Genomic DNA, 17,526 nt, shown 5'->3' on the forward strand with positions numbered 1-17,526 from the left:
CAAAGTGAGAAAAGTCACTCTACTGGAAAAAAATACAGATTTTCTGGACATACAACTTCCATATTGGAGGTACTCGTTTGCCTGGGGGAGTCCTGATTTTCTAACTCTAAGATATTCATTGTATGTCTTTAATCAACTTGTTCTATTTTTCTCTTACGCGTCTCACTGCTGACAATTCTCTTATGAGAACTTGGCTAAGAAGGTGGGGCAGGGCACAAAATGAGTACCGCTGTCTGGATTTTTAGTTGAGTTATTTCTGATAAACCCCTTTCAATCATCCTGCACTTAGTTTCCCCACATTTCTGTCCATCAATTCCTAGGAGGAAATCTGCACCTCAACACCTTAATGGAGAATCGCCTCTCATATCATGGCGGGAGAGCTATAAACTTTGGATGGTAATGGTGGATTGATGTTACCTTACGTTAGTGTATTTATTTTTATTATCTCTTTGCAAGCAACCTACTAAGTCAATGTTATTATCCCCTACTACAGATGAGGAAAGAGAGCCTTGGCAACACTGATGTACCAGGACAGGACAATCTTTTACAATATTCAAGGGCAAAGACCCTGTCAGAAATGGACCAGACCTGTCGCTGGATAACCCAGGAGGGCTTCCTATGTACCTCCCACCGGCGGTCATTGGTGAAAATCTCATCACTGGCTAGGTCCAGCTGGTTCCACTCCAGCAGAAGCTTCAGCTGCCCATTCCAGTTATCCTTATCTTGTTCATTGGTGCTAAAGGCTGTAAGAGGACAGGGAAAAAAATCAACTCACCAAACACCCAGAAACAAGAGAGTCAGAACCATTACATATGGCCAATTATCAGAGCCATTTATCAAAGGAGATTCTAAGCATGTTATCTTAGAATCAGACACTCAGAGCTGTCATTTCACTGACAGTTTATTTTCACTCCATCTTATCCATATTCTATATGTCCCAAAGTATGTACTGTGGATCAATTTAGGTGATAATATCTTTCCATTTCATATCCTAACAGTTAACTATGGTATATTGATATTTTTCCATAGATTCAGATTCCATAAATGTCACATTTCCAGGACCACGTCTGACTTTTACTATAGCTAAAGCTATGACATAATGAGCTCTATCATAACAATACTCCACTTGTCTTTTTCAGAGCTGATAATCTCTGTACCTATGTATCTCTACAGATATAGTCCCATTTTAATAAATACAACCAAACCTTACAAACCTTACAACCAAATTCCTGACCAGCACAGTAAGAATGATTCTAATAAACAGCTAAGGCTTAAAGTGCACTTCTCTTGGGCCTTGCTCTGCTCTGCATGCCTTAAATATATTCATCAGACGGCTCAACTCTACGTGGCCTTTGCCAGGGGTCTATTTACTTCAGGTAATTCCACCTTGATGGGATTCTCAGACAGCAAAGTTCACACATGAGGATTTTAAAACCGAGGTTCATTCCTAAGCATAGGAGACGTGTTAACCCCTGAAACTGAACGCAAAATTATCTAGGTGTGTGTGCACGTGTGTACACAGATGTGGAATCTAGGACAGAGGTCCATAGCTTTTATCATATTCTCAAAGTGTCTGAGACTCAGATAAAGATTCTAAACCACTGCTGGAGACAGCTCTTTGGAAAGCACTGTGATCATCTTTAACTGATATTTTGATGAAATAAAGATTCTTGTTCTGGGGGCTTCCCTGGTGGCTCAGTGGTTGAGAGTCCGCCTGCCGATGCAGGGGACAGGGGTTCGTGCCCAGGTCTGGGAAGATCCCACATGCCGCGGAGTGGCTGGGCCCGTGAGCCGTGGCCGCTGAGCCTGCACGTCCGGAGCCTGTGCTCCACAACGGGAGAGGCCACAACAGTGAAAAGCCCTCATACCGCAAAAAAAAAAAAAAAAATTCTTGTTCTGTTAAATATATACAACCAAGGAGATTTAACTCAGCAGGTCAATAGTAGTTATTCCAACTTCTAATATATGCTAATCAAAATTAAGTGCAAGATTATATTTCAGTAAAGCTGTTTTAAAAAATAAATGGAAGCCATTAAAAGCCACAGAAAGCAACACAAAGCTGAAACTTCTACAAGGAGCTAATTTTACTCACCTTTGTACAATGCATAGGAGATAGCATTGCTCACAATTTCATCCCCAGCTTCTTCTATTTTAATAATGGTTAATAGGTGAGAACTTTCGAGAATTTCTTTGAGCTGGCAAGATTTAAAGAGCAGAGTTGTCAGCCAACTGATTTCAGGCACAAGGAGCATAAACTCTCTTGGTGAGGAATATTTTATTCCATTTTCTTAAAGACCACCTATAGGAACGTTCCAAATCTCCTTCCCTCTTCTACAGCACCTGTACCCACAGCATCTAATTTCTAAATTGGAATAGTGAGTCCTTGACCACAATGAGAATAAAGTACTGGCTCTACAAGGGCACATATATCAACAAGACCCTATCAAAAAGCTGAGAGAGGAACCCTCCTACATTGTTGGTGGGAATGTAAATTGGTACAGCCACTATGGAGAACGGTATGGAAGTTTCTTTAAAAACTAAAAATAGAGCTACCATATGATCCAGGCGCCCCACTGCTGGGCATATATCCAGAGAAAACCATACTTCAAAAAGATACATGCACCCCAATGTTAATTGCAGCACTATTTACAATAGCCAGGACATGGAAGCAACCTAAATGTCCATCGATGGAAGAATGGATAAAGAAGATGTGGTACATATATACAATGGAATATTACTCTGCCATAAAAAAGGAATAAAATAATGCCATTTGCAGTGAAACGGATGGACCTAGAGATTGTCATACTGAGTGAAGTCAGACAGGGAAAAACAAATATCATATGATATCACTTATATGTGGAATCTAAGAAATAATGGTACAAATGAACCTATTTACAAAACAGAAATAGAGTCATAGATGTAGAAAAAAAATTAGGGTTACCAAGGGGGAAAGGAGGGGCAGGAAAGATAAATTGGGATTGGCATATACACACTACTATACATAAAAATAGATAACTAATAAGAACCTACTGTATAGCACAGGGAATTTTACTCAGTACTCTATAATGATCTATATGGTAACAGAATCTAAAAAAGAGTGGATTTATGTATATATATAACTGATTCACTTTGCTGTATAGCAGAAACCAACACAACATTGTAAATCAACTATACTCCAATAAAAATTAATTTTTTTAAAAAAGCTGAGGGCTTCCCTGGTGGCGCAGTGGTTGAGAGTCCGCCTGCCGATGCAGGGGACATGGGTTCGTGTCCTGGTCTGGGAGGATCCCACATGCCGCGGAGCGGCTGGGCCCATGAGCCATGGCTGCTGGGCCTGCGCGTCCGGAGCCTGTGCTCCTCAACGGGAGAGGCCACAACAGTGAGAGGCCTGCGTAACGCAAAAAAAAAAAAAAAGAAAAGCTGAGAGACTCATTGACTAGGGATGAGTGTGTGTGTGTGTGTGTGTGTGTGTGTGTAACACATGGTAGGTGCTCAGTTGTTGAATGAGTGAATAAATGCAGAAAAGAGAACAGAAGACCACAGAAAGCATCCGAGTGTGGACGTAGGGCTTAGATTATAGGAAGGAAATTTCAGTGTGAACAAAAGCCAAGACAACTTGGTGACTGACTAAAGCGACAAGGAATTCACTACATTATCCTTTGTGATTTTTCTTTAAAATTTAATTTTAAGACACTTTTTAAGATTCCAGAGCTGGGGGAGAGGCAGAGCCCTTGATTCCAAGGATTCAGGCATTGGCGAGCTTGGTGGGAGCTTGGCAAGGAAGAGCTCCTTCTGGAGGAGGAAACGAGTCTGGCTGTGGTTAGACTGAGTTCGAGATGGTGGTGGGTTTTCCTGGCAACATTTGGAAATGAGGGCCTAAAACTACAGAGAGTTTCAGCTGGGTGGAGAGGGAAGCCTCAGGTCAGGCTGGAAGGGTGAAGATGTGGACTAAAAAGGGCCCTTGCATATATCCAGAAAAGATGAAAGCTCTTAATTCAAAAAGATATTTACACCCCAACGTTCATGGTAGCACTACTTACAGTAGCCAAGACATGAAAGCAACCCAAGTGCCCATCAACAGATGAATGGATAAAGAAGATTGTGTGTGTGTGTGTGTGTGTGTGTGTGTGTGTGTGTATAGAACTGAATCACTTTGCTGTATACCTGACACTAACACAATACTGTCACTCAGCTACAGTTCAATTTAAAAGAAAAAAGAAAAGCCCTTGGATTTGGACTTTAGGAGGTGACCTCAAGGCTGCAGTTTCCTGGGAAAAATAGTGTCGGAGGCCCTAGTTCAAAGGACATCTGAGGGTGACGAGGAAATAAATGAAAACGGCAGGAAAACACAAGTCGCAGTGGGTTTGATGGAGAGAGGAGGAGGGGCTGACAGCAGGAGAGGAAGGGCCCTCTCATCACACTGGCAGCCTTTGTTCAGGCAGAGGAAAGGGGTCCAGCCAGAAATGACAGGAAGGGAAGGGTCTAGGTCCCAAGATTCTGGGGCACAAGTGGGGGTAAGCAGCACAGAGGGGGTGAGACATCTTTTCCTTCAAAATGAAAAGGAAGAAGGAGAAGGTGAATATGGATATAGAGCAAACTGATGGGACCCAGAGATGTTGCAGGGGCGCCTACCTCATCCCCCCTCCCCACCCACGTACTCTCACCTCCTCGGATACTAACCCTCTACTGCAGCCAGTGTGACCTTAACTGAATACACTTGGATCACGCCTCATCCTGCCTCAAACGCTTCAGTGACTTCCCACTACACCTGAACAAGAACAAAACCCTCAGAAGTCCTCCAGTTTCCACCCACAGTATCCACCCTCATTGCCATCTTTCAACTCCTCGGTAGCCACGCTTACCTCACATCTCAGGAACTTTGCACCAAACAACCCCAGCCCTCACCCTTGAACCCCACCCATCATTCAGACATGGCTCCCACGCCACTGCCCCTGAGAAGCCCTCCCTTGAAAGGCCTTCCACACCAGGCCAGGCTCCCTTGGCTCAAGCCCTGTGTATCCATGCTACCTTTCTTCAGAACACCCTTTCTGTTTTGAAACTATACAATACATTGTATTGTAATCACTCAACATGAATTTTTTTCAATTTCTATGCTCTCTCTGAGGATAAGCACTCCCTGTTGCGTATACTGTTCTTTCTGAAATGCCTGTTCCAGTACCAGGCATACAGTATGTGCTCAATAAACAACAAATAAACAAATCCAGGTGTTCGAAATAAATGAATGAATGAATGATACCTTGGTTGGCAGACAGATTGGAAGACTTGAAGGGTCAAGTTATTGAGAAGGTGGGGAGTAGATACAGCAGAATAACTATGAGAGCACTGCTAGGGGAGGAGGGCCTGGTCCCAGTGGGGAAGAATACAGGGTCTCTTGAAGAGGATGAGAAACCATAAGGTCAGGTTAGGGTGCTCTTTGTCCACATGATCAGTAAGGTCACCCACAATTACCCTGGGAGGTTGCTCAATTAATATTTGATTGGAGATTGGTTCAAGATGGCAGAGTAGAAGGACGTGCGCTCACTCCCTCTGGTGAGAGCACCAGAATCACAACTAACTGCTGAACAATCATCGACAGGAAGACACTGGAACTCACCAAGAAAGATACCCCACAACCAAAAACAAAGGAGAAGCCACAATGAGATGGTAGGAAGGGCGCTATCACAATAAAATCAAATCCCATAACTGCTGGGTGGGTGACTCAAAAACTGGAGAACACTTATACCACAGAAGTCCACCCACTGGAGTGAAGGTTCTGAGCCCCACGTCAGGCATCCCAACCTGGGGGTCTGGCAATGCGAGGAGGAATTCCTAGAGAGTCAGACTTTGAGGGCTAGTGGGATTTGACTGCAGGACTTCGGCAGGACTGGGGGAAAAAGAGACTCCACTCTTGGAGGGCACACACAAAGCAGTGTGAGCATCGGGACCCAGGGGAAGAAGCAGTGACCCCATAGGAGACTGAACCAGACCTACCTGCTAGTGTTGGAGGGTTTCCTGTGGAGGGAAGGGGGTGGCTGTGGCTCACCATGGGGACAGGGACACTGGAAACAGAAGGTCTGGGAAGTACTGCTTGGCATGAGCCCTCCCAGAGGCCACCGTTAGCCCCACCAATGAGCAGGTAGGTTCCAGTGCTGGGTTGCCTGAGGCCAAACAACCAACAGGGAGGGAACCCAGCCCCACGCAGACAAGCAGATAAGCGGATTAAAGTTTTACTGAGCTCTGCCCACCAGGGCAACACCCAGCTCTACCCACCACCAGTCCCTCCCATCAGGAAGCTTGCACAAGCCTCTCAGATAGCCTTATCCACCAGAGGGCAGACAGCAGAAGCAAAAAGAACTACAATTCTGCAGCCTGTGGAAGGAAAACCACATTCACAGAAAGACAGACAAAATGAAAAGGCAGAGGACTTTGTACCAGATGAAGGAACAAGATAAAACCCCATAAAAACAACTAAATGAAGTGGAGATAGGCAACCTGCCAGAAAAAGAATTCAGAATAATGATAGTGAAGATGATCCAGGACCTCAGAAAAAGAATGGAGGCAAAGATAGAGAAGATGCAAGAAATGTTTAACAAAGACCTAGAAGAGTTAAAGAACAAACACCTAACAGAATTAAAGAACAAACAAAGAGATGAACAATACAATAACTGAAATGAAAAATACACTAGAAGGAATCAATAGCAGAATAACTGAGGCAGAAGAACATATAAGTGACCTGGAAGACAGAATGGTGGAATGCACTGCTGCAGAATAGAATAGAGAAAAAAGAATGAAAAGAAATGAAGACAGCCTAAGAGACCTCTGGGACAACATTAAACGCAACGACATTCACATTATAGAGGTCTCAGAAGGAAAAGAGAGAGAAAAAGGACCGGAGAAAATATTTGAAGAGATTGTAGTCGAAAACTTCCCTAACATGGGAAAGGAAATAGCCACCCAAGTCCAGGAAGTGCAGAGAGTCCCAGGCAGAATAAATCCAAGGAGAAACATGTCGAGACACATAGTAATGAAATTGACAAAAATTAAAGACAAAGAAAACTTATTGAAAGCAACAAGGGAAAAATGACAAATAACATACAAGGGAACTCCAATAAGGTTAACAGCTGATTTCTCAGCAGAAACTCTACAGGTCAGAAGGAAGTGGCATGATATATCTAAAGTGATGAAAGTGAAGAACCTACAACCAAGATTACTCTACCTGGCAAGGATCTCATTCAGATTCGATGGAGAAATCAAAAGCTTTACAGACAAGCAAAAGCTAAGAGAATTCAGCACCATCAAACCAGCTCTACAACAAATGTTAAAGGAACCTCTCAAAGTGAGAAACACAAGAAAAGAAAAGGAGCTATAAAAACAATTAAGAAAATGGTAATAGGAACATACATATGGATAATTACCTTAAATGTGAATGGATTAAATGCTTCAACCAAAAGACACAGGCTTGCTGAATGGATACAAAAATAAGACCCATATATATGCTGTCTATAGGAGACCCACTTCAGACCTAGGGACACATACAGACTGAAAGTGAGGGAATGGAAAAAGATATTCCATGCAAATGGAAATCAAAAGAAAGCTGGAATAGCAATACTCATATAAGATAAAATAGACTTTAAAATAAAGAATGTTAAAAGAGACAAGGAAGGACACTACATAATGATGAAGGGATCAATCCAAGAAGATATAACAATTATAAATATATATGCACCCAACATAGGAGCACCTCAATACATAAGGCAACTGCTAACAGCTATAAAACAGGAAATCACAGTAACACAATAATAGTGGGGGACTTTAACACGTCACTTACACCAATAGACAGATCATCCAAAATGAAAATAAATAAGGAAACACAAGCTTTAAATGACATAATAGACCAGATAGATTTAATTGATATTTATAGGACATTCCATCCAAAAACAGTAGATTAAACTTTCTTCTCAAGTGTGCACAGAACATTCTCAGGAATAGATCACATCTTGGGTCACAAATCAAGCCTTGGTAAATTTAAGAAAACTGAAATCATAACAAGCATATTTTCCGACCACAACACTATGAGATTAGAAATGAATTACGGAAAAAAACCGTAAAAAACACAAACACATGGAGGCTAAACAATACATTACTAAATAACCAAGAGATCACTGAAGAAATCAAAGAGGAAATCAAAAAATAGCTAGAGACAAATTACAGTGAAAACATGATGATCCAAAACCTATGGGATGCAGCAAAAGCAGTTCTAAGACGGAATTTTATAGCAATACAAGCCTACCTCAAGAAACAAGAAAAATCTCAAGTAAACAATCTAACCTTACACCTAAAGGAACTAGAGAAAGAAGAACAAACAAAACCCAAAGTTAGTAGAAGGAAAGAAAACATAAAGATCAAAGCAGAAATAAATGAAATAGAAACAAAGAAAACAATAGCAAAGATCAATAAAACTAAAAGCTGGTTCTTTGAGAAGATAAACAAAATTGATAAACCTTTAGCCAGACTCATCAAGAAAAAGAGGGAGAGGACTTAAATCAATAAAAAGAAATGGAGAAGAAAAGAAAAAGGAGAAGATACAATATACACTGCAGAAATACAAAGCATCCTAAGAGGCTACTACAGACAACTCTATGCCAATAAAAGGGACAACCTGGAAGAAATGGACACATTCTTAGAAAGGTATAACCTTCTAAGACTGAACCAGGAAGAAATAGAAAACAGGAACAGATGAACCACAAGTAATGAAACTGAAACTATGATTAAAAATCTTCCAACAAACAAAGTCCAGGACCAGATGGCTTCACAGGTGAATTCTATCAAACATTTAGAGAAGAGCTAACACCCATCCTTCTCAAACTCTTCCAAAAAATTGCAGAGGAAGGAACACTCCCAAACTCATTCTATGAGGCCACCATCACCCTGATACCAAAACCAGACAAAGATACTACAAAAAAAGAAAATTACAGACCAATATCTCTGATGAATATAGGTGCAAAAATCCTCAACAAAAGACTAGCAAACCGAATCCAACAACACATTAAAAGGATCATACACCATGATCAAGTAGGATTTATCCCAGGGATGCAAGGATTCTTCAATATATGCAAATCAATCAATGTGATACATCATATTAACAACTTGAAGAATAAAAACCATTTGATCATCTCAACAGATGCAGAAAAATCTTTCGACAAGATTCAACACGGATTTATGATAAACACTCTCCAGAAAGTGGGCATAGAGGGAACCTACCTCAACATAATAAAGGCCATATATAACAAAACCCCAGCAAACATCATTCTGAATGGTGAAAAACTGAAGGCATTTCCTCTAAGATCAGGAAAAAGACAAGGATGTCCACTCTCACCACTATTATTCAACATAGTTTTGGAAGTCGTAGCCATGGCAATCAGAGGAGAAACAGAAATAAAAGGAATACAAATTGGAAAAGAAGTAAAACTGTCACTGTTTGCAGATGACATGATACTACACATAGAGAATCCTAAAGATGCCACCAGAAAACTACTAGAGTGAATCAATGAATCTGGTAAAGTTGCAGGATACAAAATTAATGCACAGAAATCTCTTGCATTCCTATACACTAGCAACAAAAGATCAGAAAGAGAAATTAAGGAAATAACCCCATTCACCACTGCAACAAAAAGAATAAAATACCTTGGAATTAACCTACCTAAGGAAGTAAAAGACCTGTACTCAGAAAACTATAAGACACTGATGAAAGAAATCAAAGATGACACAAACAGATGGAGAGATATACCATGTTCTTGGATTGGAAGAATCAATATTGTGAAAATGACTATACTACCCAAAGCAATCTACAGATTCAATGTAATCCCTATCAAATTACCAGTGGCATTTTTTACAAAGCTAGAACAAAAAATCTTAAAATTTGTATGGAGACACAGAAGACCCCAAATAGCCAAAGCGGTCTTGAGGGAAAAAAACGGAGCCGGAGGAATCAGACTCCCTGACTTTAGACTATACTACAAAGCTACAGTAATCAAGACAACATGATATTGGCACAAAAACAGAAACATAGATCAATGGAACAGGATAGAAAGCCCAGAGATAAACCCATGCACCTATGGTCAACTAATCTATGACAAAGGACACAAGGATATACAATGGAGAAAAGACAGTCCCTTCAATAAGTGGTGCTGGGAAAACTGGACAGCTACTTGTAAAAGAATGAAATTAGAACACTCCCTAACACCATACACAAAAATAAACTCAAAATGGGTTAGAGACCTAAATGTAAGACAGGACACTACAAAACTCTTAGAGGAAAACATAGGAAGAATACTCTTTGACATGATTCACAACAAAATCTTTTTTGATCCACCCCCTAGAGTAATGGAAATAAAAACAAAAATAAATACATGTGACCTAATGAAACTCAAAAGCTTTTGCACAGTGAAGGAAACTACAAACAAGACAAAAAGACAACCCTCAGAATGGGAGAAAATATTTGCAAGTGAATCAACAGACAAATGATTAATCTCCAAAATATATAAACAGCTCATGCAGCTCAATATTAAAAAAACAAACAACCCAATCCAAAAATGGGCAGAAGAACTAAATAGACATTTCTCCAAAGAAGACATACAGATGGCCAAGAAGCACCTGAAAAGCTGCTCAACATCACTAATTATTAGAGAAATGCAAATCAAAACTACCATGAGGTATCACCTCACACCAGTCAGAATGGGCATCATCAGAAAATCAATAAACAACAAATGCTGGAGAGGGTGTGGAGAAAAGGGAACCCTCTTGCACTGTTGGTGGGAATGTAAATTGATACAGCCACTATGGAGAACAGTATGGAGGTTCCTTAAAAAACTAAAACTAGAATTACCATATGACCCAGCAATCCCACTACTGGGCATATACCCAGAGAAAACCATAATTCAAAATGACACATGTACCCCAATGTTCATTGCAGCACTATTTACAATAGCCAGGTCATGGAAGCAACCTAAATGCTCATCGACAGACGAATGGATAAAGAAGATGTGGTACATATATACGATGGAATATTACTAAGCCATAAAAGGGAATGAAATTGGGTCATTTGTAGAGACGTGGATAGATGTAGAGACTGTCATACAGAGTGAAGTAAGTCAGAAAGAGAAAAACAAATATCGTATATTAACACATATATGTGGAACCTAGAAAAATGGTACAGATGAACCGGTTTGCAGGGCAGAAATAGAGACACAGATGTAGAGAACAAAGGTATAGACACCAAGGGGGGAAAGTGGCGGGGGGTGGGGGTGGGATGAACTGGGAGATTGGGATTGACATATATACACTAATATGTATAAAATAGATAACTAATAAGAACCTGCTGTATAAAAAAAAAATAAAACAAAATTCAAAAAAATTTGATTGAATGTATACATTCATTAATTAATAATTCCACTCTTGGGCTTCGTCTTTTGGGAAATTTCTACCAACCCCATACAAGTGCATAATCAAAATGCCAGACGAATTTTTATTATTGTTGTATGTCTTCTGGTTGACTTGATTATAATTATGATAAATCATTAGCATATGAATAAGATGTGAATCCCAGAAAGAATAATATAATCACAGGAAGTGAAATGTGTCTGACATTTAGCCTGCTTAGACGACTTTCCCGTATCAGTTTTCTTGAAGCAGAAATCAAAATCCTTCATAAAGGATGTGGGGACCCATAAGGTGGCATGGCCCTCTGGGTGTGACCTGGTCTGGACTAAACAAGCCAACTTGCAGAAGGAGTAGGAGAAAAGTCACTAGAATGGACCCAGGGCCATCTTTGGTGGGTGAATTAAGAGTGGTCTATTCCTTCCTCTGTGGGCATCCTTGAACTGACCACCAAATCTCTTCCATCCATCACAGGAAGTTACCTTGAGGACATTGCTCAACACACAAGGTCTCAGGTTGATATCTACGCGTGGGGATTGCTCCCCTGATGTGTCTGGAATGACTCAAACTGTTTAGGTCTGAATACATGGAGAATTGAAGGTAACTACTTTGGGAGATACATATTTTCCTCACCCATATATTCTCATGCAGAGGGACCTCCATCCAAATCAGGTCCCTAGGTACCCCCGCACTGCTACTCCGGGTAGGGGAGTGACGTAGCCAGTTGATGACTTTGGCCTTGCCCAGACAGTCCTTTCCTGCTTCTCCGTTGGGATCTGCTCCTTGCAGGGTGCTAGTGCTCTGGTGTCCACTGTCAGCCACATGCCTAGGCTAGGGCTAGGCAGATGGGGGCCAGCAGTCATCCAGGGCTGCCTGTGTCCGGGTGGGCTCATCTGTCTCTTTCTGGGGCTCAGCGTAAGGAGGCCCGTGGTGGCTGCGCCCCTAAGCCACATCTTTCAACTTGGCTTTCATCACCAACGAAGCTGATATTTTGATCTCTCTATTTACCTAATTCTTGTGTCTGTCTCTCAACTGGACTTGGCCAAGATACAAGAAAATCCCAGCAAAAACTTTCATGTAAAGCCACGAGCTTCACCTTTTTCAGTCAAATCTGCAAAATGCAGCATCTCAGGTAGGAACATCATATACGCATTTGTCGGGCAGGGCATCGATGAGCACCAGCACTGACTGTCAGCTACAGACAGAAGGGGCATGTGCAGTTTTTAATCCTGAGCCTTAGTGATGAGGCTTAATCCAGAAAGGACTTGTTTCCTGGTCTCTTCGACCCTGCTGTACCTTACCGGGATTATCGCCCAACTGTCTACTCATGTGAAATTAAACAAAACCAATAGGGTCTCACTGTGTGTTAATTTCGTACAGAGTACCTGTCAGCCTAGAAGGCGGGGTTGATTTTTCTCATTATTTACAAGAATTTGATTTATCCGGGCTTGCTTTAAATAACGACAAAGGCCAATACACACTACTCTATATAAAATAAACAACAAGGATTTACCATGTAGCACAGGAACTATATTCAATATCTTGTAATAATCTATAATGAAAAAGAATCTGGAAAAGAAAGTTTTATATATCATACATACATATGACTGAATATATATATATGTATCTGAATCACTTTGCTGTATACCTGAAACTAACACAATATTGTAAATCAACTATACTTCAGTAAAAGAAAAAAATAATGACAAAGGCTACCGTGAGCAAAATAATCTTCACTACTCCAGGATTTCAGTTTGCCAAACTTGACACTTTGAGGCTCTTCCACAACTAAATACTGCTGAAATACCAAGCTAATTAAAGAACTTTTAAAATTATTTATACTAAATTCAACCTTTCACTCTAATGATGAAATGGGCTGTATGATTAAAGTAAGTCTTGTTGTCTACAGCCTGTCATTTCCTTTATGGGAAAATTTCCAAGTGGCAGCACGTGCTCCTAAGAATATCCAAACAGCAAAGGCCATTTTTGAATGAGCTGATGTGAACTTACCTATGGGTATTAACGTGAGCTTTATCACAAACTGGACAGTCAACAGAATGAAAGTCATTTCAAGTCAACACCAGTCACGAAACAAGAGAGAAAGGTGAGAAAGCACAGCACTATGTTAAAGTGCTTTACAGGCTTAGCAAAAGCATGAGATATTTCGATTAGTACCTATTTCTTATATGATCCAATAGGAAAGGTGAGAGATTCTGAATTAATCACAGGTCAGTTAACTTAGAAAGGCAATTATTCTGTAGTAACAGCTTCTCCACTAGACATAGGTTCCATTTAGAATCTGCATTTCTAAAACAGCATCACAGGGGTTTTTTCCTCCCCGCCGCTGATAACCTACAAAACACAGAAGGCTCAACGCTTGTTGACAGGGTGTAAAAGAAGGACTATCAGCTTTGCAAACAGACAGACTGGTATTTAAGCCTCATCTGCTACCCCTTGTGAGGTGTGGAAACAGGGCAAGTTATTTAACTTAAGTGAGCTTCAATTTCCAGCAAAAAACCTGGTGTGAGCCAGAGTGCAGTTTCAAAGTCACTGAGAAAGTATAAAGACCCCCAGCTGCAAGTGGAGTTGGGCACTGAAGGCGCTCTCCCTTCCCAGGAACTTACTCCCTGCAACTCACCCATTTGATCCAACTCTCGATCTCCTCCTCAGGCAGCCGGGACACTGTGCGGGGTAAGAAGCGCACCAACTTTTCCTTGATGATGGATGACGTCAGGGCATCCTCCACCTCCACCAGGCTGGCGATCACATCGGCAATCTGCCCTGAGCCTTCCACCACCACACAGGGAATTTTACTTTTGACGGAGGTACTGATGGCCTGGGAGAAGGGAGATAGAGTTGACCGGGTGATCAACAGAACCCAGCTCAGGACCGAGGTTCTAATCACATCGACACATCTCTGCACTTCATCATTTGGCGGGGCAATGGGGGCGGGGGGGCGGCGGGGCGTTATTTTCAATCAGAAGCAAACCAAATGTTTGCAACCACTTTAAGCATCAGAAATGTAAGCTAGTTGTCTGACATCCTATGTTAATACCAAACTTCATAATGAGGACACGTGTGACTGGCAAGTTTTCCATAAATAAGTGCAGTGGTTGAGAGTCTGCCTGCCGATGCCGCGGAGTGGCTGGGCCCATGAGCCATGGCCGCTGAGCCTGCGCGTCCGGAGCCTGTGCTCCGCAACGGGAGAGGCTGCGGCAGTGAGAGGCCCGCGTAACGCAAAAAAAAAAAAAAAAAAAATCCCTCTATACAAAATCGATCATTCCAAATACTGACATCGTAGATTTGAGTGACAGCTCTTAAGATGGTACTCAACATTGTCGTTGATAGCTTTTCTGATGGAGGTTAACAATATTCGTACTTTTAAGGTATGAAAATACCTTCACAGCAGCAGCCATACGTCTTTTGTTATGTTGACTCCCATATTTCCGTCCTCAAATAATTTCCCTTGCTCCTTCCATTGAAAGAAAAGAAAAATATATTTGCTTTCTGGACAAACACCTACCACATTTTTATTTCCTTGATAAAAATCACAGAGACCAGCATAGGAGAACCAGGTACGAAAAATTTTAATCACTTGACAACAAAACAGAGTGATGTACACGTGGGTACAGAAGAAACTGTGAAGCCCCTTCCTTTAGCCAGGAGTGATGTCTTCCTGAGAGAAGACATTGGCCATAAAGAGTGTGGTGCTTTCATCCAATCAGGGTGAGATCCATCTTCACCTCACTACCTGTGCTCCAGGTGGGTGTCGAGGCTGCGCTGGGGCGGAAGTGGGGATGATGAGAGAGTGAGCTGAAGGATGAAGTGTTCAGCAGGCGGTCTCTCCTCCCTCGCTCCTCTCTCCTGTGGGTTCTGGGTGGTGAATTGGCTGGACAGACCTTGTGGGAAATGCTATAGACGTGCAGTACTCTAGGCCAGGACCAGCTTGCTGGAAACCATCATTCTAAATCTAAAATCCGAGAGTTAATAAATGGAACCATCTTCGATTACGTTTTCTCCATCCCTCTTCCTCTGTAATGTGACTGCTTCTTCAAGCATTTCCATACTGACTGTTTCACACTGAAAAAAAATCTCTATTTTAATTTCTCTCTGAAAAGTCTTTAGGTGCTTAATAAATACCTGTTGATGAATGAATGCACGTTGATGAATGATGGATGAATGAATCATTATTATAGAAAAGAATAAACAGAGAGAAGCATTAGATTATGATTCCAAATAACTCTGCCAGAAATTTCCTGTAACTGCAGGTGTATATGCTCATGGGGTGGCCATGGTTTTCCAACATACGCGCTGATTATGATCCCTAAGTCCTGTGAGTTCGTGTCAATCCTTCTCTTTGGCAGGTTGATGGCCAAAGAGAGCAGTAAGTGCACGGACTATTCATGTTGCTACAAACTCTCTTCCTAAATTTTCTCAGCTGAGGAAACAATTTCAGCCTATTAGGGCAACACTGTGTGATTGGGAAAATGCTACCTACTTGCTGTAGAAAAGAAATGAGTCGTGTTAGATTAGGTGAACCCCAAAGCCCTGAAAATGCAAATTTGTGGAGCAAGCTCGTTGACTGATCTTCTAGAAAACCAAACCAAGACTCACTTTCAAAGTCTCTTTCCCACCTCCTTGGGCAAAACACACAATGGGGATCTTGCCACCGTAGTTGGAATCTGTAAAATATAAAACGTAAACCTTATTTTGGGCACATCAGAAATATTCACCTACCTCAAGGAAGTGGTGGACCCCGTGAGCCCAGGGTGTGGGGTGCTGGCTGCAGATCTCACAGACTTGACCATCTACCAGCTGATCACAATGGATGCGTCCCTGTTCTCCAAACCAGTAACAGCATGACACGGGTCACACTGCAAGTTTTTACTGATATTTAAAATGCAAAGTCTGTGAATGACTGACTTCTGCTAATAGACATTAGGCCAGGTTCAAGTTTATCCTTAGAATAATTACACTTTCACTCATTCGCATAATCCTATGCTTTCTTGAGTGGGTGAAAAATTTGCATAACTATGTGTTCTTTCCAGTGAGAGTATTGCATATATCAATGTCTTCCTTTGTATACATCCCATTGAGAAAGGAAAAAGGTTGAGATTATCTCCAGCAAGTCCCTGTGATGGAGTCTATCACTAGATCACGAGGTAATCTGGTTCCACAACAGGACACATCTCAACAATAGGAAGAGAGAGAGTTATTTATCACTTGCCATAGCAAATACAGGCTTTCACGCAACTGCTGTATTCTCCCCTTGAAACCAATGTTTTAGGTGGTTCTAGTATATAGAAGTAGCCAATAACCAAAGAAGTAAACCACCTAACTGTTAAGCTAGTGGGTTGGTTTTTATCGCTTCTATCCTAGCTAACCACATTGCTTTGTCAGCGCAAATTTGCCGTTGTGAATTTTAATTTGTTCTTAAATGTTGTCGAGCAGAATGGACAGCAGGTTCTCTATACTGGGTGGGACAAACCAGGGTAGGACAAGGCAGCCTTTGTCAGTGTTCCAGCACGTTGAAGGGTACATATCAGGGTAACCTTGGCAGGAGCACCTCTAGTATATTAAAGAAGAGATATAACAGCTCTTCTTTGGCAATACAACATCTAACTGGGTGAGTTCACCATTCTTTACTCAATAATTGGGAGCTATTGTTGGTGGCGCTGCTGCTACTCTTGTTAGTATGTCTGTCTAAGGTCCCACCTCCTAAACACTGACCTTGAATAGTGCGCTCGGAGATGTACTTCTCCAGCTGGTTACGGAGCTTTGCCTCAACTGTGGGGTGCCCATGGCAGCCGTTGTCCACAAGCAGCAGGTGGGTGTGATTGTTGTCCAGGATGTACAGAGGGTCTCTCTTGAAGTCATCCATAATGTACTGAGCTGAAAAATATCCCTGAAAAGCACAGAGAAACTTGTCTTTGAGATTTATTTGTTGGCCAAAATGCATGACGACATTTTCACAGGTTCATATTAAGGCTGACCCTTTGGGTTCAACTGATGCTCTTCCCAGATTCCTAAGTGCAGAAGGGTCTTAGAGATCTTATAGTACAGGCCATCATTTTAAATATGAAGAAATGA

General features: G+C 41.5%; 1 protein-coding gene across 21 annotated transcripts in view; it reads right to left on the bottom strand.

Annotated features, from left to right (window-relative positions):
• The window catches only part of TRPM8 (transient receptor potential cation channel subfamily M member 8), a 159,330-nt gene that overhangs the window by 75,813 nt on the left and 65,991 nt on the right, over window positions 1-17,526 (bottom strand). For 18 of the 21 annotated variants that reach the window (XR_009564502.1, XR_009564503.1, XM_060301688.1 and 15 more), the window contains 5 exons: window positions 17,167-17,341; window positions 16,051-16,118; window positions 14,075-14,272; window positions 2,093-2,195; window positions 625-743 (listed from right to left, as the gene is read on the bottom strand). Coding sequence is in view for 18 of the 21 variants with exons in the window: in XM_060301688.1 (XP_060157671.1) it covers window positions 625-743; window positions 2,093-2,195; window positions 14,075-14,272; window positions 16,051-16,118; window positions 17,167-17,341 (663 nt within the window). In the remaining 3 variants the exon portion in view is untranslated. Of the gene's footprint in view, window positions 1-588; window positions 744-2,092; window positions 2,196-14,074; window positions 14,273-14,834; window positions 15,517-16,050; window positions 16,119-17,166; window positions 17,342-17,526 lie in introns of those variants that run through there. The other 3 variants (XM_060301700.1, XM_060301702.1, XM_060301701.1) reach the window with 3 other exon arrangements.

This window comes from Globicephala melas, chromosome 7, assembly GCF_963455315.2.
Source record: "Globicephala melas chromosome 7, mGloMel1.2, whole genome shotgun sequence".
NCBI classification, from domain to species: domain Eukaryota; kingdom Metazoa; phylum Chordata; class Mammalia; order Artiodactyla; family Delphinidae; genus Globicephala; species Globicephala melas.